The 25000-nt window shown below is 41.6% G+C and overlaps 1 protein-coding gene across 2 annotated transcripts in view; it reads right to left on the bottom strand.

Annotated features, from left to right (window-relative positions):
- LOC147018028 (glutamate receptor-interacting protein 1-like) overlaps positions 1–25000 on the bottom strand; it is a 125572-nt gene that overhangs the window by 64727 nt on the left and 35845 nt on the right. The window contains exons 2-5 of one of the 2 annotated variants that reach the window (XM_085897247.1): positions 14823–14903; positions 14469–14604; positions 5658–5803; positions 5283–5366 (exon numbers count right to left, since the gene is read on the bottom strand). In XM_085897247.1, the coding sequence (XP_085753373.1) occupies positions 5283–5366; positions 5658–5803; positions 14469–14604; positions 14823–14903 (447 nt within the window). The remainder of the gene's footprint in view (positions 1–5282; positions 5367–5657; positions 5804–14468; positions 14605–14822; positions 14904–25000) is intronic. The other variant, XM_085897248.1, reaches the window with a different exon arrangement.

The raw sequence follows: 25000 nt of genomic DNA, 5'->3' as shown, positions 1-25000 counted from the left end.
GCCGCGTGGCAAAATGGCGGCGGCGTCCTTTTGTCGCAACGCCCATGCACGCAGCCTCAGCGCATTCAGCCCCCGTAAGGTCGACGGCACAAGAGCGGAAGATCTATGGTGTGCTCCAGCTGGCTTTTCACAAGGTCCAGCATACGAATCCAGGCCTGGCCTGCTCACCAGATAAGGCCAAATCGGGGTGATCACCGACTCCCCTCATGCAGTTCCTCCTACCTCTTTCACGAAGCAGATCGCAGACAGACAGAGCCGTCCCTCACACAGAAGATCAAGAATCCCACTCGTCGTTTCTCTCCAGGAGAAGGCAGACTGACCTCATCCAGTTCCTCTTGCCTTTCGGGGCGGCCTTTTCACGAGAGCCGATCGCAAAAACCCTCATGCAGTTCCTCCTACTGCCAATCGCCAACCTCGATGCTCAGGCAGATCCACCCCTGCCTTTCCGGCGCTCGCTCTCTTCGACACTCCCCCGGGGACCCGTGATTGGTCCATCGCTCGAGATTGCAGCTGCCCTCCACCAATCGGCTGCCAACACTCTCAGAGCGCTGGGCGGGGCTAGTTCGGAGAGGGGAAGGAAGAAGAAGAAAACCACCTCTCCTTACACCACTACTGCATGAACAATAAACAGTCTGCTACACCTCCCGACACACATGTAACATCCAATTACCGAACAACCTGACTAAACATGCATTTAAGGGGGAATCTGGGCTAATCCTATATTTAACTAGAACGGGCACTCGGTAGAGCGCATACCTTCGCCGCCGCAACTTTTTTCCGGGCACATTTGAAAAACGTCATTTTAAAACGTCCATGACGTCACAACCGTCAGTCCGATTGACGTCAAATTTGGTGTGTAACCTCCTTGAAGGCAGTCCAACAAAATGGAATGATAAACACTGAAAAATTAAAAAGTTGAAAAATGACGTCATCTTTTGACGCACTTCCGGGGATGTCACGTCCAATCGGGGTCTACCATTCTGAAAGCTCGTAGTTCACTGAACGTTTTAACGTTGGTTTCATGTCAATAGCTCTATTCGATCTGAAGCTATGCCTACAAGTATATTTTGACCTTGAGTGTGACCTTGACCTTGACTACAGAGTTAATTGGCAAAACCTGTACATCAATAAACAGATATTTTGGTACTGATCCTAATGCCTGGATTTGGGAGACTTTGCTTTATAAATTATATAGATATTTGAATGTAAAATATCAGGACATTTTAGGCACAATTGAAAAAAGTCATGTTCAAACGTCAATGACGTCATAACGGTCAGTCCAATCAAAGTCAAATTTGGTGTGTGACGTCCTTAAGGTAAGTCCTACAAAACGGTATGATCAAAACTGATGAGATCGAAAACTGAAAATTTACGTCATCTTGTGACGTCATTTAGACGCACTTCCGATGATGTTACGTGAAATCCGACACTACATCTCTGAAAGATATCTTGTCATGGAACAATATGGCGGTGGTTGCATGTCGATAGCTGTATTATGAAGGAAATTATGCTCAAAAGAGTGTTTTTGACCTTTTCATGACCTTGACCTTGACCTTTGACCCGATCGCTCCCAAAATCTAACCAAATCGTCCTTAGATACTCAGGAATCATCCCACCAAATTTCATGCAATTCGGTTTAATACTTTCTGAGTTATGCGAATAACAAACAAACACACATATTCACAAATAAATAAATACACAGCGACCAAAACATAACCTTTCGCAGAATGCGAAGGTAAAAATAACCTGAGGTACATACGTGTACGGCTTATGTGCAGATATAATACATTGTGGTTATATACCTGGGATCATTCCAATTGCACTGGACCATGGACTAACACTCAGGCCTAAGGCCTGAGGACTGCTGATGTGTGCTGCTTCATGCAATGGCAGCGCATGACGTTGTTGGGGTGGAGTCAGGGCAGCTGAACACTGACCCATGTATAAAATGTGATATTTTCCAAGTTTAAAAAAGGCATAACTCGGTTAAAAATTGACATAACACCCTGGAAGTCGAACTTTTTCTGTAATTTATCAAAATAAAGCCATGTACCAAGTTTCAGTTGAATACTTTAAAGCAGTGTTTCTCAAGGTGGGGCGTGGAAATATTTTGGTGGGGCATGAGGATTCAGAATTAATGAATCAATATATGATCGCTTTCATAGCTTTGCTACGAGTTCCCTTCTTGGTTGACTCAGCCATTTCTGGTGGATTTATCTGAAGTACCAAAGCAATACCAAGAGGAGATATGCGAGTTGCAACAAGATGAGTCTGTGAAAACTCTTTTCAAGATCAAAGGAACCATGATGTGGCTGTCTGAGGAGAGCGAAAAGAAATACCCAAACTCGACTACTTTGGCAAGGGAAGTATTGATAAATTTTCCATCATCTTATTTAGTTGAATGTGGATTTAGTGTTGTTACCGATCTGCTGCAAGATAAGAGAAATCGACTGGAAATCACGAAACGAGGTGATTTAAGGCTGAAACTGACAAAATTGGTTCCTCGAATCAAACGAATCTGCAGCCAGCGTCAAGGGCAGGGCTCCCATTGAAGTGAGTAGCAATTGAATAAAATTTGTAATAAAGTTTTAACTAGAACGGGCACTCGTAGAGAGCCAAATACCTTCATATATATATATAGACATAGACATAGACCTCCCATTGACTTCCACGGTGCGTTCGGGGAATTAGCAGGCTGTTAAAGCCAATAAAAGTGGTCATTTGGTCCGACGGACCTTGGTGAAAACCACTCAGGTCACGCACGGTGCGATTTCGGTTCACGGCTCGTCCCGCTCAAGGTCCGTCGAGGTATAAATTCTCGGTACTTCTATCTACGTGGATAATTAGGTATATCGAGATTTGGCGATTAACCCTGTACCACGTGGACAGAATATTGGCAATTTATGGGGCGTTAAGGCACCCGTAGCAGGTTTCCGGAGTTGTCCGGAAGCTACGACTGAATTCCGGTTTTCGGCGGACGCGTGACTGTGGTTGGACCGTTAGTGGTCGTGCGTGGCAGTCGAACCGGTGGAATTCGTAACAACACATATATATATATATATATATATATATATATATATATATATATATATATATATATATATATATATATATATATATATATATATATATATATATATATATATATATATATATATATATATATATATATATATATATATATATATATATATATATATATATATATATATATCCTGGTGTTGGCGCAGTGGTTAGGGCAGCGACTTGGGTTCCAAAAGGTCCTGAGTTCAAGCCCCGTTGGGCCACTGAATTAATACACCAGGGGGTTGACTCAGCCTGTCATCCTTCCGAGGTCGGCAAAATGAGTGCCAGTGTACTGGTCCCGGTGTATACCCCGGTTAAAATAGGTGTACCATATCCCTGTGTCGTAAGAGGCGACCAGGGTTGCGTCAGGAAGGGCATCCGGCGTAAAACATGTGCCAAATCACTATGCGGATCATAATCATGATCCGCTGTGGCGACCCTTAATGGGAGCAGCCGAAAGAAGAAGAAGATATATAAAAATAAAAAAAAACGTTTTTACAGCCATTTTTCCCTGCTGTGCAGGGGTTGGCTTTTTCTTGAGGCAATTGTTTTTTTTTTATGGCCGGATGCCCTTCCTGACGCCAACCCTGGTCGCCTCTTACGACACACAGGGATATGGTACACCTATTCTAACCAGGGCATACACCGGGACCAGTACACTGGTACTCATTTCGCCGACCTCAGAAGGATGACAGGCTGAGTCAACCACCTGGTGTTAATTCAGCAGCCAACGGGGCTTGAAATCAGGACCCTGGGATCCCAAGCCAACACCCTAACCACTAAGCCAACACCAGGCTTAAGAAGATATATATATATATATATATATATATATATATATATATATATATATATATATATATATATATATATATATATATATATATATATAAATATATATTGTTACGGCCGTGGAAATTCGCAGAACACCATAAATGTCCTTAGTTCAGTTATATCGCAAAGTGTGTGTTCAGTTAGATTTCCCCACCGTTGTTAAATGGGTTTTATTCATTTGGACAGGGCTGTGATCCTTGAGTTAGCCGTTCTTCTTTGGTATCGTAATTTTGGACCAACCGAGTCCCATAATATAAGTAAAACCTGCTTAAGTACATGTACATGGTAAAACAATAGTCGATTGTAGTGTTTTCGCCTTGCTCGTGTCTTTGTCCCATCCCACAGTCTCCGCAATTCAACCGCATGCGCGTTTTGAATTCCTTGCTTGTGTTTACGTGCTTGTATAATTCCTGCATTGTTTGTATACGTGCTGTGTAAAATAAATGTGCTTGTGTGAATGTTAATCTGTTCGTCGTGTCCTTTTTCCCCCCATTGAAGTGCCATATTGTTTTTCGGAATACTAGTTGGTTTTTGAATACCGATAATAGAATCGGGTCTGGTGAGGTCTGGCGATAATACCGACTCGGTTATCCCAGAACGGAATGAACCGCTTAAGCGGTTCGTGTCCAAACAGGCCTGCGCCGAGGTACGGTCCCTCGGTAGGTTACCCGCGCGAATACTTAGGTATATCGATATTCGGCGATTGACCCTGTCACGCGCGGGTAGAATACGGACTGGGCCGTGGTGTGCGTTGACGGCATACCCATGACTGGTTCTCGGCGTTGTTCAGGGAAGTCACGACTGAATTGCTCGTCCAGTGGGCGTGCGGCTGCCATTGGCTAAAGCGGTCGTTCGCACGCCGGGCGGCGTAGATTCGTAACAATGTATACAAATATATATATATATATATATATATATATATATATATATATATATATATTTATATATATATATATATATATATATATATATATATATATGTATATATATATATATATATATATATATATATATATATATATATATATATATATATATATACATTAAAAATATATATATATATATATATATATATATATAAAATTTATATATGTGTGTATATATAGTTATACATTTTTATGTTTAAGTATATATATATATATATATATAAATATATGTATATACATGCATATATATGTATATACTATCCCTGTGTCATAAGAGGCAACCAGGGTTGTGTGAGGAAGGGCATCTGGCATAAAACCTGTGCCAAATCACAATGCTGATCAGAAAAAAAAAGAGAAAAGCAAAGCTTGGACAAGCCTGGTATTTCATAAAGCACAACATTGGATGGATGGCATATAATCATACATGCTGGTGTATTCTTCATGGTACATTGTGCTTGCCTCTTACGACGAAACCAAAGCTATTCCCCTCCTTCATCAGAGCAAGTTGCAGCGATTTAGGCGTGACAGAACTGCTGTCAACAGCTGCACAGAGAGCAGAAAGGGGTGGTGTCAGGGAAAAAAATTCAATGTTCGAGGAAGAGATATTCATTCATAAACCAGGCATATCTTCAGCATCTCTTCATCATGAAGTTTGGCCAGCTGTTCTCCAACAACATTTGATCCTTCTTCAAGACCTTGCATTCTCAATGAAATTCAATGTGTTTATTGTTACAATGAAACTATGAGATGACCTCCATGCCCCAAAAAGGAATAACCCATCTCACCCCCCCCATCCCATCACCCCACCACTGAGAAACCCTTGAAGTCTCTCACTAGCTGATGGAAGCTCGTACTCCACGTCGAGACACACACGGCCACCTATGTTACGCAGCAAGTTCACAATCTCGGCGTGGTGAAGCCGCCCCAGTGCAATACCATTCACAGCATGGATGTGATCTCCTACATTTAGTTGGTCGCTTCTGTACACAAACAAAATGCACAACAGATTCAGTCAGAATCAGATATGGGATGTTTGTTATCATAGTTAAAAGATGTACAATACAGGAAATATTGAAAATATTTAATGCAGACCTGCCTAACGTGCCCCAAACACCCCCTCCCCCATTTAGTAAATGCACATCATTTTTCTTCTTCATTTTTTTTTTCCTTATATTACAACATCGAGGCAAATGGAAGAACAACGTGAGGTAGGGTACAAAAATGACAGTGGGGAAGCGGGGCAACAGTTAGACACAATAAGCAAAGGAATGGACAAACAAGAAAAAAAATACAGAGAGGAGAGTAACACTGAAACCTACATGAAAGAAGGTTGGATTTGCAAGGGTAAGGATGAAGGATGACATGAGATGGTGGTGTACGGGAAGGAAGAGTGGGATAGAACAACCTCTGGAGGGAGGTTCCATATATGGGAGAGGCAAGAAACGAAAGTTGAAGTGGGCAGTCAGCCTGTATTTTGGAAGTATAACCATGAGAGGAGGAGATTGGGACCATACTCTGTGCAGAGCATTGGTGCTGCTTAAGCAGTCTCCTTGACTATTGGGCACAATCCTGGACGGGTCGCCACTCTGACACAGTATACTGTGGTATACCACAGTATACCAGTATACCACTCTGACACATGCCAGCAAGCTGGCACTCATTTTGCCAACCTCGGAAGGATGACAGGCTGAGTTAACCCAACTTGGTATTAATTCAACAGCTGAACGGGATTTGAACTCAGGACCCAAGGATCCAAAGCCTGCCAACCTAACCATTAAGCCAACACCAGGCATTTAACCATGGGGGTTGGATATAATGCATATTGGACTTCCATAAAATGACGAGACACAATCATTTCACTTTGAGGCAATTTTAGAAAAAGAGGTAAGAAAGTCTGCAAATGATACATGATGGCAAAGTAACACAGCAAAATGTGTATCGATAAGCAAAGATCATGGTCAAGAAAAATTATTGCACTTCGCTCTACTTTTGAAAAATAATGCATGTTTAATGGAGAGCCTCCCCCCCCCCACCCCCAGTGACAAAGATCTCTAAAAAAAAAATAATTATAATCAGGAAGTACCAATTCAATTGAACAAGACTAAATTAAATCACTGATGGAAACTCATGCCACTTGGAAGAATAGATACATCATGTAAGATTACATGCACACACATTTGAAGACGAAAGAAACAAGAAAAAGATCAATGAGATTGCAGACCTTCACCAGGACTTTTTCGTGTAGTGTTTGTGCAATGAAGTAGTGGAGTTTATAGCAGAGTAGTTTGTTTGTCGTGTGTAGTGGAATTTTGTATGGTGTATTTTGTGTGGTGTGTTATGTAATTAATAATGGACAAAACAAGAACTGCCACTTTATAACTGCTGGCAGTGATGGCCAGGTGCCAAGATGTCCCGCTTTGATGCAACCCTGCTTTGACTGGATACTTGACCCCGACCCACGACGTTAATTAATATTAAATTGAATACAGAATGGGATTAAAATAAATTCAATTCAAATGAAATGGAAGAACAAATAGGGATATTACTGCATTAGAATAATCAGAAGGATCTCAAACAAACAAACAAAAAGCAAAGATAAAGTCATCAGGAGGAACCTGGATAGGAGTTGGGTTTCAGCTGCTACTCCTCCACCCTCAAACTCATCCAGGCACAGCCAAGTGAACCTTATTAAGAAAAATAAATAAAAATAGAACTGAGATTCAAAAAAGTTCTGCCCGCCAGACCATGCATCCGATCAGGTTGAATATTAAAACATACTAGCGATACCCTTGCTCATGCACGGGATAGCAGTACAACATAGCTGGTAGCAGACGACAGACCGTACACGGGGAATGACAAAAATACGCATTGTGCAAAAATGCAAGTGGTACTATGGAACTCCAAGACTTCCCAAACATTGTCAGCATGTCCGCTAAGTGCCACAGCAATTTCATAGGGATCGTGTGACGGCGAGCCGAGTTTTTAGTGTGCAAGCTTGGTATTATAATAAAGATATTCCCCATGACTACTACATCATAATTATGAAGTTTCACATCAATCGATGAAGTGGTTCAAGAGCAAGAATTTTTTTTAAAGATTTTCGTTCAATCCAATGCGGCTGCCAGACCATGTGACCTATCAATTATGCATGAACATCCTGGTATCCCCAAGGCTTCGGGAACATTTGAGTAAAGTTTCCCCTCGATTTGACCAGCCGTTCTGGAGAAAAAGATTTTTTTAAGGTTTTAGGTTAAATCCAATATGGCTGCCAAACCATGTGATGTATGACATCATAGGTGGGACAGTTTTGTTCCTCATGGAAAGGGAGTCATAGCTGTAATGTTTCACCTTGATCTGTTTTGCTGTTTTAGAGATGAAGATTTTTGAAGGTTTTTTTTTTGAAAAACAAAAATATAGTTGTTGAACAATATGAAGGATGATGTCATCAAATTTTTTCTGTGGACAAATTTATTCCGAGATGACCCTCAAAACTTTTCATACTGATCAGATGTGACATTCTACGTATGCAATTATGATGTCATAACAAAGGCGCACATGACATCACACAAAAGTCATACTTATTCCCCATGAGGAGTACTTGCCATGTACCAAGTTTCAATTATTTTCATGGTGCAGTTTCAGAGATAAAGAGGCCCAAAGTTTTTTTCCTTTTCCCCAAAATGGCTGTCACACCACATGATCTATGATGTCATAATTATCATTAAAACATTATACATGGGTAGTTGCTCCTATGGTGAAAATTTCCTGTCAATCCAACAAGCAGATGCAGAGAAAAATTGTACTCAAGTTCTGTGCGGACAAACAAACACACAAGAAAGGTGTCATGCATTGCTTGACACTTGAGAAATCCAAAAACAAATTTCAACTCAAAAATAATCAGTGGTTGAATTCATTGACCAAATCTGCAACTCCTCTTCAAATCTCAAGTCAATCGGATGAAAATTGACAAGATGAGAAATTCAGCCTATGTTGACCTTTTGGCCTATGTTGACCTCAAAAATAATTGATCGTTGAATTCAGCAACATGATATGCAAATGCTCTTCAAATTTCAGGTCAATCGGATGAAAATTGAGGATTTTAGAAATCTCACTTCAGTTGTTAACCTTTGGCCTATGTTGACCTTTTGGTCGATGTTGACCTCAATAACAATTGGCTGGTTGAATTTAGTGACCTGAAGTATAAATGCTCTTCAAATTTCAAGTCAATGGGATAAAAATGGAGGATTTTAGAAATTCCAGCTTAGTTATTGACCTTTGGCCGATGTTGACCACAAAAGTAGCAGATTCCTCATCTTCAGTTGTCCTACCCTTAACTCCTGCCCATGGTACACTGAAGCTTGTAGCGAGGCAGCTGTCCAAAAACAACTTGCCTTCGCCTTATGGAAAGCAAATCGGACTGAAAGCAATCTCATTTCCCTCCACAAAGCACGGAACATGTGAGTGTCTACCCTCAGGAGAGCCAGGAAACACCATCTTTCCAATCTCAAGTCTGAACTCTCAAACCTGTCTCCCTCCTCCAAAAGCCTGGTGGCAGCTGGTCAAGTATGTTCCTGGTGAGTGTTCCCTCTCCATCCCTTCCTTGCCTCAAATGGCTGCACAGCTGACATTGCACGTGTTTGCTTCTAATTCTTGTGTCCCAAACCCATCGCTTTCTGTACCCACCTTACCCGATTGCACTCAGCTGTTCCAGGACTCTGTGTCCTTTTCTCCTGACAAAGTGGAGAGCTTGCTGTCAAACCTTGACTCTGATTCTGTAACTAGTCCAGACGGCATCAGCCCACATGTAATAAAAACTTGCTCTGCTGCTCTTGCTCACCCTCTCTCTGTTCTATTCACCATCTCATTTACTCAAGGTCATCTGCCATCTGCTTGGAAATCAGCAAACATTAACGTTCTGCATAAAAATGGTGTAAAAACAGATCCCTGCAATGACAGACCAATCAACCTTCTGCTAATCATCAGCAAGGTTATGGAATCCATCGTCGCTTCAGACATTAAATCCTTCCTCTTCTTCAATTGCTTGATTTCCGATCATCAATATGGATTCAGAACAGGTCATTCTATATCCTGGACATGCTGATTCTGCGTTCCCAGCAATGGATGTAGATCCTCAATGCCAGACATGAAATCAGAGCCATCTTTCTCGGCATATCACGTGCTTTCGATGCAGTCTGGCACCCTGCCCTGCTCACCAAACTCTCTTTGTAAGGTATCCAAGGCCATCTCCACTCATGGCTTGCAGACTTCCTCTCCTGTCACAGCCAACATGTGGCCCTTAATGGAGTGCTCTCATCCCCTCTTCCTGTCCAGGCTAGAGCTCCACAAGCCAGTGTTTATAGGCCCTGTGATCCTTCTGGTTTTCATCAATGATCTCTCTGACTCTGGAAAATTCTCTTTTTCCCTTTGCAGATGATTCCATCGGCTGCCATATCATCTATCATCCCTCAGATCGGCAAGCAGCAACCTCTTCACTCTCTGCAGATCTCCATAAAATCACAAGCTGGTTCAACACTTGGAACATGTCTTTCAATCCTGACAAATCTCACACTCTCACGATGTCTCTCCGAAAGGACCACATGGAAAAGCTCCACATCTACTTTCTCAACAATCCTCTTGAAGAAGTCCATTCATTCAAATTTTTGGGTCTCACTATCTGACATTATCTCTCCTGGGTAAACCACAGTTCCAAGCTGGCCTCCAAAGCCAGTCACTGACTGGGCATCCTCCGTCATGCAAAGTCCTTCCTTGGCACACCTGAGCATCCTGACGACATACAAAGCTTTCAACCACATCCTGATGGAGTACTCCTCTCCCCTCTGGGTTGGTGCTCCCGTCTCACACCTTTCTCGGCTTCACACTGTGGAAACGAAGTCATTTAGGATCATTGTTGATCTCCCGCGATGAGGCTGAGACTTTGGTTCTCTCACTGTCTCACCGCAGGCAGGTCGGTGGTCTTTCTGTCTTCTACCATCTCCTCTCCGGCCTTGCCCCCCTTGCTCTGCATGTGATGTCCCCCCCCCCATATTTCCGCAGGGCGCTCAAGGTCCGCCAGCAACCCCCTTCTGGTGAAACTACCAAAATCACAAATCACTGCTCACCTTCACTTTTTCATTCCTATGTTTTTTCCCCACACTCTCTTCAATCCCACTCTTCCCTCCAGGTCTTCAAAACAGCTGTTCACCACTATCTCTTATCTTCCCCCATTAAAAACCATGATCTTTTCTGCCCCCGTTAATCCACCCCAAACCCACCTTCTTTAAATTCCCTGCTTTCCTTCCTGAAAGTCCCTGTCGTGGCCATCTTGTTTACCCTGCCCCATCCCTCTCCCTTCCACAGATCGAATGTCTCTGTTCCCCACTGTTTTGTCCTTCCCTCCACCGCCCCTCTTGTCTCCTGCCCTCTTTTTGTTCGTTGTATGTTAACTCTCAAACGAGCCTCGACAATGAATCCAAAAAAAAATTAAAATAAAATAAAACAAATTGACAATTTTTCAGATGAAATTTAATGATTTTAGAATTTGACCTAGAGTTGACCTCTGACCGTTTGATCTCAAAAATAGTTGCTTTCCCAATTCAGTGATGGACTTTGCAAATGCTGTTTAATTTTCAAGTCAATCGGATGAAAAATGACGATTTTAGAAATTTGACCGATGACCTCAAAATCAATAGACTTCTCACTTGAGACTACCTCCACAATTTGGTAAAGTTTCATGATGATTGGTTTATAATTGTGTCCTGTAGGCGATCAACAAAAAAAAGACAATTAAATCGACTGTCCAATATACAGTACTTGAAAAAATCTTCGATTTTCCAAGTAACAAAGAGACAAACAAACAAGAACAAGAAGCGAATACTTCGATATCGGACCTCTGCGTGCAGTAAAAGTCTAGGTTAAGAATGATGAAACAATTTTGCAGTTATTAAATTTAAATGTAGACACGGTGAATTAGCATGCATGATGGGAAGAGTAGTGACGTTGGACAAATTTCTATTTATAGCCCTCAGATCAAAGGGACGTACGCGGCCATAAGTGTGACAGAACACAAGGGACAGAATAGCCAATTATATAACAGCGCGATGTCGCCGCGCTGTAAAAAAAACATTGAGCAGAGCACAATACTTGCAAAATCCACCCCCCCCTCCCCACTCCAAAGGTTGCCGTCGCAATGGATTAAAATTGACAATCTTAATCAAAGCTCAGGTCAATCGGATGAATGTTGATTATTTTACAGAATGAAATTGATGATTTTAGAAGTTTGACTTTGAGTTGACCTTTGACCTTTTGACCTCAAAAATAGTTAGTTTCTGAATTCAGTGATGCACAATGCAAATGTTGTTCAAATTTCAAGTCAATCTGATGACAAAACGACGATTTTAGAAATTTGACCTCAAGATGACCTTTGACCTTTGACCTCACAATCAAAGGCTTCTCAGTTGAGAATACCTCTACAGCTTAGTAAGGTTTCATGAGGATTGGTTTTGAATTGTGACCTGTCGGCAATTGACAAGCACACAGAATAACAAGATCGACTGACCAATGTACATACTTGAAAATGCGATACCGCGGCCTCACAAGGGCGTGTGGGGAGGTGGGGGGGAGTGTAAATTCTCTATGTAAATGTGTACACTACTGTGTAGCGTCACTTGGTGGTGGTGGCAGAGGGCAGTGCTGGATTAACCATTAGGCAGACAAGGCATGTGCCTTAGGGCCAGCCAAAAATTCGGGCCAAAAATTATTTTCACATTAAATATTTGTCTTTTTTTGTATTAAATCAGTTCATCTTTTGTCTGGGGTCCATTTCCATGAGCCGAAGATTAAATGTAAAATTTTCAGGCCATTCTCTAAAATTTCAAAATGTGCCTTAGGACCACCCGAGGCTTAATCCGGCAATGGCAGAGGGTATTACAATTTCCTTTTACACCTGGGCAACACCGAGGTTAAAGCACTCTTCGTAAATGTAAATTTGTCTCGCTTCCCTTCTCCTCCTCCACCCCCCCTCCCTCCCCCAATGGCAAGCCCTCAGTCAATATTCACTATTACTGTTTAAATGCCAATGCATCAGTAAATTAATCTCCACTGTTACAAACTAAGGCAGCATCTAGTTTCGCCCCGCCGGGGAGGTTGGGGGGGGGGGGGCAGGAGAACTTCGCAAACTAGGGCCCTGAGTTCAAGCCCCGTTTGCCGCTGAATTGACTCAGTCTGTCATCCTTCCAAGGTCGGCGAAATGAGTACCAGTGTAGCAGCCGAAACGCTGCACATGAGGGGAAGGGGTATAGATGGATTTATTAAATCTGGTATTAGTCTAGCGTAGGCATGATGGGCAGAATGGCCTCTTCCTGCACATAATTTCCTTGTAATCCTTGACTGAGAAGGGGGCAGGACAGCTAGCGAGGTGGGGTGAAGGGGTGGGGTATTCAAGGATGGATGCATGCAGAAATTGAAACAGAGCTCCAATCAGTCAATCAATTCATCAATCTGCATGATTGGCTACAAAGTGTTACTTATTCACATTTCTCCCCCCCCCCTGCAACGCTGGTAAATCTGCTAGTTTGTTATACATTTTAAACACCAATTGATTGAAGTGTCTAAGGCTCTGGGAAGAGCTTTTACATCCATCATATGCATGGCAAGGACAACAAGAGTGAGAATTGCTTTGCAATACGTGTCCCCTACCTGTCCCAATGAAAAGAAGAAACCCTGTAACCTCCGTGTTTGGGTCGATTCCGCAAAATAAAAGGAAAAGCAATTTTCATTTACAAATATATTTTGTAGACAAGAAACTAATAAGGACAACGAGGATAACAAACCAGAGATAAAAATTAGTTTGCTTTAACGCACGCTCGAGCCGATACCATAACCAAAATGAAGAAGAACCTTTCTAACTCACTGTGTTTCATTCATTTCTAGGCTTTGCCTATTTCATATTAAAAATAACCCAATGTACATACATGAAGGAAAAACATGCATACGGCTTATGTGCATATATAATAAATTGTGGTTATATACCTGGGATCATTCCAATTGCACTGGGCCACTGGGCCTTGGACTAACACCCACGCCTAAGGCCTGAGGCATGCCGATCTGTGCTGCTTCATGCAATGGCAGCACATGATTTTATTGGGGTGGAGTCAGGCCAGCTGTCCAGAACTTGGTGTGTAATTTTTCATAAAGCCATGTGGAGGTGTAAACTGCCCATCCACCACAATTGGGTCAGGGGGATTAGCTTAACCATCAGACCCGCGACAATATGTTGAAGGGTATGGGGGGGGGGAAGTCTGAAAAACCACAGGTGGGATGAACAGATGGACTGACAGAGAGCAAACGTACAGTCCCCTCCAGTGAAACCGATAGGGGACTAATAAGAGAGATAAGTGTGATGTCGTACAATTTTGACTTGATTTCTCTGCTCTTCACGTCGTCTTGAAATGATCAGTTCGAGCATTTTCATTTCAGAAAAAAAATCAAGGCTTTGATCATATTCATTTGAAGTAATCCCAAATTCAAATTGACATACGAGTTTGCACAACTTATAGCACAAGCAAAAAATATTACATTCGAGGGGCATATCTGTGAAATTGAAACAATTAATGGAGATTGTCAAAACTGTACAACACAGTATGTCACCTGATGGCAATTCCTCCGAGCCGCAAATCGGACACCCTGGGTGGCTCATCCTTATCCACTCCTCCAGAAATAGTCAGGCCAAGTGAAGAGCCATCCTTCTTGATAAGCTCTAAGGTGGTCCTGCCTTTAAGTTCCTCTGTGAAGGAGGAAGAGATGTGCGACATCAGGATGACGAGTTGTATCACTTTCTTTGCAAAAGCGAACAAAGCCATTATAAATGCAAAAGTTCCATTATTTAATGGGTTGTTTTCCCAAAGATACCGATTCATCAGTTTACTCCTTTTCCAAATGTGGAAAGTACCTATCTGAGCAAACAGTCACAAGAGAGAGGAAGAAAGAAAAAAAAAAAGATACCTGGAATTCCAAGCCTTCGATGTAGTTCCACACTCTCTACAGGACAAAGCTGGGCACCTTGTGAAGTGTATGGCTGGTCATCTGATAAACAAAGATTTCAAATAGTACAAATAAATTGTGATAATGACTTGTGAAATTTATTTTTAAACCATAAAACAATACTGCTTACAAATTATCGTGACGGATAACAAAATGTAAAGACTTTACAAGACTCGAAACTAGTAGAATCATCAAATAAAAGAAGAGACATTGTTAATACTGGTTGGCAGCAGGAGGGGAGGGAAGGGAGGATTCTTGGGCAGTATTGCCTTTTCACTTTAATGCCCCTTCCAGGTTTTTCTCAGGGCAGGAGGAGTTGAGCACAAATTGTAGACTGGCAATCCAGTGATACCTGCATTGCTTCAATGCCTCATTCAGAAAACCACTTGATTTCCAAAGGCGACCTCTTCATGAAATAGCTTAACATTCCAACAAACACGCCGACAAACATGCTCAGTTTCATAATAATCAGTTATTACATGTGTGGAATTTTGCCCACAAATGCATACATCACCGTAGGGCATTCTACCACAGTTAAAAAAAAGAACAATTCATTTCCATCAAATTCTTTACTTTCCCTTAAAAATCCTTAACTGTGAATAGCAAACTGTCTAGCTCAATTTGGTGCCAAATCAAACGAAACCAAATGCTCAATGTGTGAAAGCAAATCTCTCATGAAATCCTTTTGAGATGCATAACCCTATAACTGCACTGTCATTTCCTCACATAGTTATTTATTGGATGGAAACAAGACTAATTTTTTTTTAGCTTTCACAATTAACGAGCTGTGAACTGCCAACAGGGGGGGGGGGGAATTAATGATTCAAAGTTGGGTTTTTTTTCAAAAATACCTCTCGAGAAATTAGTGTTTGGTAAAAAGGAGGGTGGATTTAAGAAATGTGCTTTGATTTTAAGTTACTTAAGCAATCGTAGTCCTATAATTACTCGCAAATAACCCTTCAGCTTGACGTGAAATTAGTTCCAAAAATTCCAACAGTGGGGTATACTTGTGTGCGGGTTATACAGTAAGGCCTGTCACATTTGGCATGGCGGCCGTAGGGTCTACAAAATCTACGGCCACTAGCAATTATAGGGCGGCCGCAGTATTTCCACGGTCACGCAATGTTGCAGTCACATATGTTTTTATTTTTCAGGGAGCCGCACGGCGTATTTAGAAATTGTGGAGACCGAAAACGTGGAGGTGCCGTACAGTCTATGATTTGATGTTGCACGGTGACCTTAGGGCATCCCTGCGGTGGCCATAGAATTTTCAAGGTAGACGCAAGGTAGCCTCAAGGTGCCCTCAAGGCGACCGCAGGGGGGCCCTAAGGCGAACGTGCGGCCAGATGGACGGTAACGAGTGGGTATATATACCAGTTCTTTTTTTACTGAAATAAAAATATAACAGTTCAGAATATACCAGTATATGTAACTGAATATACTATAACTATAATATATAACTGAATATACCAGTTCGGAGTACTGTATAGGCAAACACCTAGACTCCAATCTCTAGCGTTAGCGCACGGTGGACGCACGGTCAACGCAGACTGCCACGGAGGCCGTACATAGGACGCACGGCGGGTGTAGGGGAACCGTGCATTGACCCTGCGTTGCCCGCAGGTAGTCACACAGACCGCAAGGCCACCGTACGTTGAACACAGGGACGCCTTAGGACTACCCTATGGCGACCGTGGAAATAGTGTGGCCGCCGTAATTTTTTGGGGGTTGGTAAAATTCATTTTTCATTGATAAGAGCCTACGGCAGCCGCACGAATAACGCAAGCCCACCGTAGGCCCTACGTACGGTCGACGTGGAACACATCTACGTCACAGCTTGGCTTGTCGAATTGCTACGGCCAACGTAGAAATGAAAAAAGTTATAACTCCACGCTATAATTCCACGGCGACCCCTACGGCCTGTATAAGATAGCCATACAGCATAGGGCCACCCTGAGGCCACTTCAGAAACTCTGCGGCCATCGCACGTTTCTGTCAATTCGGGGAGGGAGTACGGCCATCGTATCCTAGCCGTAGATCAAATGTGACTTCGGCCTAACTCACCATATACAGCAGGTGACATAACCATGGGTGGGGGTAGGTAAAATTATTAAGATTTTTTTTAAGCCTTTTTTTTGTACTTGTACACCCACTCCCTCCTGTGGGAGCAACAGGAAGGGTCATGTATTATACTCTCTGGGGTATATAGATTACAGTAGATCAAGGCTCGGGCCTCAATAATGTTTGGTTTCCGCCCTTTCAGTTTATGGTTAAACAGCAAGAGCAACTGTTCAAAAAGGTAATCATACATGTTTGTGTTTGTGGTTTGTGCCCCACAAAACGCCACGATAAGCTATTTATACACCTTAACATGGCTTTTGTCAAAGGGGTATATTATGAGTATTCATATTGTTGTGTAATAACGTTAATATTATGTGATTATCATTGGTGTTATAACTTTTGTTCTTCGAAGCGGCCATGGAAAAACGCCATGATCAGCTATCTTAACACGAATATACACTTTAACACGGATTTCACCCAAGGTAGAAAAGCCCCTGGGAGAGAGGGGCAAATTAAGTCGCTATAATTGCCATTGTGTAGCTCTTCACTTTCTTATCAAGTTTCGTTAAGATTGGATAAGTAACGACTGAATATATCGCGGTCAAAAAGACACACAGACAGTCACCAAATTGCGCATTTTAGTATGATTATGTTTAATTGCACTTGTTTCACATATTTTATTGACACATATAGATCTAATTCCAAAGCTATTTTAGGTAAAGGTAAGTTGTCTTCCGAAAAGCCCACAAAGACCTCACCTTATTTGTCACTATGAAACAACTAAGGAAACTCGGAGTCTGCAAGTGTTTGTGTGTTTTCAGTTTCCAAGTTTCTTGTAGAGTGCTTGACAAGTGGCTTAAGCACACCATTCAAAATCGTTGATAAGGAACATCTGGCTTGCCAAGCGCAGGCTCACCACTTGGTAACTGAACACACCACAGGTCTGTCGCAATCCATGTAATCATCACGCTCATCCTCTTCTTCTACTTCAGAAATCAGCCCAATTTTTCACCAACTTTCAGGTTTAATTTGGCTGTGAAACTTTTGCGTTTTCTTTTACTTGTACTGACAGAAGACATTGTACCATTTTTTGTAAAGGTATGGATGATTTAGTGGAACTAGTGGGCCCGTTTGTCCGTTGGACCAAATTTTCATTGGTCTTCACAGCCTTGTTGCATCCCAGCCTGCTGTACTAACCCTAACCCTAACAGCCTTTTACCAAGCCCAGATAGATGTGTTTGGGGCCAGCACAGGGATTATATGCTCGTTATTATTATTATTGCCATACTGGCAGTGTTACCCGGCATTGCCTGGGTGGGATATTGAGAAGTGGGAGAAGCAGGAGAGCTGGCAGGGCTGAGAATGGGGCAGGCGGTTCAGGGGCAGAATGGATGGGGTGAAGATTGGGGGGGGGACTGTTGGGAGCAGGAGAGCCAGAACACCAGTGGGTAAAGGGGTCTTAACCCTAGAACACTAATGTATCTCTTGAGCAACGTTATCCGAAATGTGTAGTGGGATATGACATAACCGAAAAGGAATAACTGAAAAAAAAACAATATTTCCAATTACTATTTAAGTTAAAAAAAAAAAACACCCAAATAATGATTGAAGGCGCATTCCAAGCATTATCTATATCTTAGCTGCATGAAGATATACACATCTCACACTCTTCTTCGACATCTTGTATTATTTTCAGGTTCTGCTCTCTGCACAAGTTATGTGAAGGAATATATCACTGCCTGAATTTTTTTTTTTTTTTAAATTACAAATTGTAAACACCATAGATAAAGTGTGTAACTATATTTGATGATCTGGGCATCTTATACCCCACATTAGTGTATAAAGGGGTAGCCCTAATACACTAATGTGGGGCATAAGATGCCCAGACCATGGTATATAACAAAAACCAGGAAAGAGAGCAGAGTGACTTACCCTTCCTCAGTGATGTCTGCCCATGCACTGAAGGTATACGGAGTCCCAAGCTCTGACTCACGGGATAACCTCGTGGAGCATCGAGCTGTTCACTTTACACGAGTACCTCATACCCCACGTTAGTGTTCTCTGGTTAATGGTTTTCAAGGGTCTTGGGGTCTTAAGTGTTTTTGAGGTCTTAAGGATCTTTAAGGTCTTCAAGTTTTACAGGTCATTGGGGTATTAAGGGTTTTCGAGGTCTTAAAGGGTCTTTGGGATCTCACAGTTCTTTGGGGTCTTCAAAATCTTAAGGGTCTTTGGGGTCTTTAGGGTCTTCAAAAGATTTAAGGGTCTCAAAGAGTCTTCAGGATCTTAACCATCTTTGGAGTCCAAAGGCTCTTTGGGGTATTCAGCGTTTTAAAGTGTCTCAATTGTGTTTGGGGGATTCAATGGTCTTAAAGGTCTTAGTGTCTGCGGAGTCATAACACCCAAGCTTGCTTCTTCTCTCAAGCATGTATTTCAATCTCTCAAGAATGTAAAAAAAAAAAAAGGTCATGGTTTTCCAGGGTCTTTATAGCTTGAGCCAATGGGTGGAAGACACAGCTCGACCAATTTTGTGTGCTGGCCTTTGGCGGTGTTAAAAGTCACGTGATATCTGTGAACCAAATTAAATCACATATAAATGAAAAAGCCAGAAAAATGATCTTTAAAGGCTCAGGTGGTGGATGAAAATACCCTTCGGACAATCCCTGGGTCAGACTTGGTCTGTCTGCCAAATTTGGTGGTTGTCGGTCAGGCAGTTCTTGCAAAAAAACGCTAAGACAGACAGACGTCCGATGAATCTTATGTATTAGATGTTGCAATGTTATCATTGTTGTTGTTATTTATTTTGTACTTAGAATGCCATGCTGTGGTGGAAGGACATATAAAGCTGCTTCATATACCTTAACATGACGTGCGTTTAAAACATGGGAATTTTAATGGATTTTTGTCAGATAGTCGAGTCTTAAATAGTCTACAGGATCTGCAGGGTATTTTGGATCTTCTGGGACTTTTGGGTCTTATGTGTCCTCGGGGACTTTTGGGTCCACGGGAACTTTTGGATCATTGGAAACTTTTTGGGACCTCAGGAACTTTTTGGGACATTTGAGTCCATGGGGTCATCAGGGTCTTAAAGCGTCTTCAAAGTTTGAAGGGGTCTCAGCAGTCTAAAGGGTCAAAAGATACATCTAAATTCTAAATAGTGTGTAATTAATAAAGATGTACGTAATTAATAGACAAATATTATGGCACACACACACACACACACACACACAATCCATTTATATTAGCCTTAAAGGGTCTGCAGTGTCAGGGGTCTTGTGGGTCTTTTGAGTCCTCAGGGTATTTTGATGCCTGGTGTTGGCTTAACCAATGGATGGAATGGGGTCTTTTGGGTCCTCAGGATCTTTTGAGTCCTAGGAGTGTTTAGGGTCCTCTGGATCCTAAGGGTCTTTTGGGTCATCTGGGTATTAAGGGTCTGAAAAAGGTCGAAGGGGTCTCAGTAGTCTAAAGGGTCAAAAGATCCATTCCAATAGTGCGTAATTAATGAACAGATGTATGTAATTAATAGAAACAAAAAGTATGACACACACACGTACACACACACACACACACACACACACACACACACACACACACACACACACACACACACACACCTCATCCATTTATCATAGATTAGTGGAATGATATAAAATTCAACAGCCTGTGGGGTATATATATATATATATATATATATACATTTCTAATGGATTAGCAGTGTGGTTCCTGGTCCTATAGGTAACGGAAACCCCGCTGGTTATTAACACATTTGAACAGTAAATTTTAATTATTACAACAACCCTTTCTCAAGATCTTTATTTTATTGTCAATTGGTTATTTACCTCAGTTTCATTTGAAAAGAGCCGTTCGTTGGCCTTTGACAACAAAGCCATGTCGGTTGTTGCACAAATTTGGTGTTTGCATATCTCTCAATCATATGGAGAGAAAAAAAAGATGAGTGTGTTCAGTTACCAAGCAGCCAGCTCGCACTTGCAAAGCCAGCCGTTCCTTTGCAATGGAGTTCTTAAACCACTTGGCAAGCGCTCTACATTAAACTTGGTAACTTGGCACACCTCTGGCATGTGGGGTACATGTGCCTTAAACTTTCCTGAAGCACTTTTTCCCCAGGTGAGGCGTATACCAGGGCAGATTATTACATGAACATGCAGTGGTAATAACCATCATCATAATGTAATGGGCGTAAGCCTGGAACTTCTAAGACACTTCTCCGAACATATTCTGTTCATACTTCCGAAATCTTCACATTATGTGTTCCATGTATTTATGCAGGTGATAGCGGATTCAAAAAATCGAATATCATAATCATAATAATAGAATCATAATATAATGGGCGTAAGCCTGGAACTTCTAAGACACTTCTCCGAACATATTCTGTTCATACTTCCGAAATCTTCACATTATGTGTTCCATGTATTTACGAAGGTGATAGCGGATTCAAAAAAATCTAATATAGATAGAATTTTCAAAGAGGGAATCGATGACGTCACAATCAGCAGCGTTCGGCGGCAAACCGACGTCCGGATCCCAGACGAAGTGCTTTACTTAACTAAGTCCATGAGTTCAGGACGTTTGTTCAACTCAGCATTTACGACTTTTCTCCTGACATGTTAATCTGTTGATGGAGGTAATATAGAAACGATGAATATGTCAAATCGTTTGTGTTACTCATCCGGCACTTTGCGTCAAGGCCAACAATCTAAAGCGACCGGTCTCAAACACTACCATGGGCACCCAGACACGCCACCAATATGAACGGAGCTGTTGAATGTGGTGCAAAACATCCAAATAAACTACCGTAACCAAGTATTGTGATCCGTTCTGTCCCCCATACCCGTCGCAGACGGGTATCTGCTCGTAGTAATAATAATAATAATAATAATAATAATAATAATAATAATAATAATAATAGCTGGGTGTGCTCTGGCTTTCAAAAGGAATTAGCCACTGTGGCTAATCCAGGTTTAGAATGATTAGCCACAGGAGAAAGGAAATAGCCACATATTTTATTCAAAAGTTTTTTTTTTTAGCAATATGAAATAATAAGTTAATTTTAAGGCGGATGTGTGAGTTTGATGGGTGAGGTTGGTTGGATAAGTGAGTTGGATTGTTCAGATTGGTTGGATGAGTGAGCTTGACGTGTGAGATTGGTTGAATGAACGACCATCAAGGGAGGTGGTGATTGTGAGGGATGGTGGTGGTGGTGGTGGTGGTGATGGTGTGTGTGTGTGTGTGTGTGTGTGTGTGTGTGTGTGTGTGTGTGTGTGTGTGTGTGTGTGTGTGTGTGTGTGTGTGTGTGTGTGTGTGTGTGTGTGTGTGTGTGTGTGTGTGTGTGTGTGTGTGTGTGTGTGTGTGGGGGGGGGGGTGGTCGATGTACCTTTAGTAGGTGGTAGTGGGGGGTGGGGGTGGTTGTGGACCAGGATTGGACCAACCTCATGACAGTCAAACTCACTCATCCAACCAATGTCACACATCAAACTCACTCATCCAACCAATCTCACACATCAAACTCACACTTCCAACCAATGTCACACATCAAACTCACTCATACAACCAATCTCACCCATCAACTTCACTCATCCAACCAAAGTCACCCACCAAACTCTCTCATCCAAATAAACTCATCCTACTACAGGTACTACTACTGATTGTGTCAAAACTCACCTAGCAACCACTGACCCAACAAAGCATGTTGCGCCGAATCATGCCGAATCATTCCGGGAAAAAAAAAAAACATTAAAAAAAAAATTAAAATAAAATTTTGAGACGAGAATCATGGGAATCATGCGTAATTTCGGTCGATTTTTTTTTACTAGAAACTATATTAAAACTACTAGAGTTAGTATATATAAGCTTGTACGAAATCACGCGTGATTCCCGTAATCAAAACATACAAAATGGCGGCCGTCTCAGCGGTCTCAACGAAGGTTGAAATCTGTGCTAAAATCACCCAAAATTCGTCTAGAATTGGTAAAAAAAAAAACCCACTAAAACATGGATTAGCCACAGTGGCTAATGGGTGGTTTAAATTATTAGCCACAGATAAGGGGGATTCGCCCTGTGGCGACATGGCGAGCGGCAGCGTGCACCCAGAATAATAATAATAAATAATCTACAAATATACTAGCAAGTTGACCATGCCTGCATATCATGACCGTGTCATCGAACCAGCAAGCTGGGAGCAACAATTTACATTTATGGCCACATCTGATGCAATTGAAATGCCTTAATGCCAGTGAGGTGCTCCGTATGAAACTGTTTCTTTGATACATGTAGCTTTTTGATGCCTAGGGTCCTTGATAAAAAAATTGTATCAATTGGTGTCAAAGCCAGTGACTAATTGCAAATTAATAGTAGGATAATGGAGCAAGTGTTTATGTGTATGTCCACTCTTCGCCCGTTGGTTGGGTAGCTGGCTTGACGCCACCCCAATTGAAAAAAAGACACCAAACATACATCTGCCATTTTGGTAAACCTAAGCCGAAGATCATACATCAGTCAGACATCTTCGGAAGTGTCATTACAGTATTCACAATTGCCATGCCCTCCCTATAAGTTTTTCCTTCAGTATAAAATGATCAGAGACAGATAAAAGGATCATCAAATATTGAAAGGTTGAAGCTGATAGGTGACAAGGGCCTTGTGAAGACCATAGACAGCATGGGCCTTTGGTTTCAGGCCTCTGGTGGCCACCGGTGGGCCCATGCAATTGGATCTATTTGAGCTATATAACCACAATGTATTATATATGCACACAGCAGTAGACATATTTTTGCTCAATGCAGGAAACCCAGGTTATTTATTCTTTCGTAAGCAATCAAGGCAGTGGTCTGTTGCCTATACACCGCCCAAATAAATGGATGTGACAAAAGGACGTGTTGCACACCTAGAGATCACCAGTAGGGCGGGTACTCTGCTAGTACTAATAATAATAACAACAATAATAATAATAATAATAATAATAATAATAATATTATGAAGATGAAAAGATCACTTTAATCCCCTTTGAAGAAAATTTGTCTGAAAGTTCCACAAGAAAATTGAGGAAAAGGAAGGCCAGTCTCTGATGACCTCCAACAATACATAACATTAGACCACAAGTACATTGTGGCCTTCTGCCATTTGTATCAGCAAAGGAAGAGGTATAAAACTCTTACATTCATCACAAAATGCCAGAAGGCTTCTTCTGTGACAGAGCTTAAAAAAAATTAAAAAAAATCCCCTCTACAGCTTGTTGACTGAAGGGATAAGGAAAACAAGGTGTCACGGTCGCTAAACCTGTGCAGTTTCATATTGATTGATCATTTGTGTCACATGTCCATCGTAAGTTGTTCTACATGAAAGGCAGCCTTGTACTACATCTCAAAAAATGGCTTTTTCGTGTTCCGATCTGAACCCCTGGCTCGGAATGTTCTGAATCCAAGCTCAAATCCCAAACAACATACGTTTGTCCATTGTCTACTAATGTCCATGTAATTAATGTAAAAGAATACTGATGTCTAATAGTGCCTTCGTTCTGCAAGTGATAACTGATATATATGCAAGCTCTTTCCTCTACGCAAATTAAGAGCCATATCAATGCCATATCAATGCAAATTATATAAAATAAAATAAAAATCAATAAATGAATAATAAAATAGCAAAAGTAATTAATCTGCAGATGTCATCCCTCAAAGCAATCCTATTCATTACTTGCGAGCACAAACCAACTGTGAGAGGCAAAATCCATACTGTAGATTACTAGGATGGACTTCAAATTTACCAGAGTGCTGATGAACTATAGATTATTTATATTTCAATAAAAAAAATTTTTTTCCCACATTTCATCCCTTTAATGATTTTTCTTTTCTTTAAAAGATAGAAGCAAAAGAAGAGCAAAGTAGCAAGGATACGAACTGGCAATGGGGAAATGATAAGCAAGAGAATGAATGAACGAACAGCAATAGCCTGATCGTAGGAGCTCCTTTCACCAAAAGTTTCCACGAGGAATGACCCAACATCAAATTTTGAGTTCAATATTTTTCTAGTTTTGACTGCTGTGACCCTAAGTCCACCCACTCCCTGAG

Source organism: Eptatretus burgeri, chromosome 10 (assembly GCF_056783735.1).
Source record: "Eptatretus burgeri isolate ZD-2024b chromosome 10, Ebu_testis_v1, whole genome shotgun sequence".
Lineage (NCBI taxonomy): Eukaryota > Metazoa > Chordata > Myxini > Myxiniformes > Myxinidae > Eptatretus > Eptatretus burgeri.
This window is presented reverse-complemented; position numbering and strand designations above follow the sequence as displayed.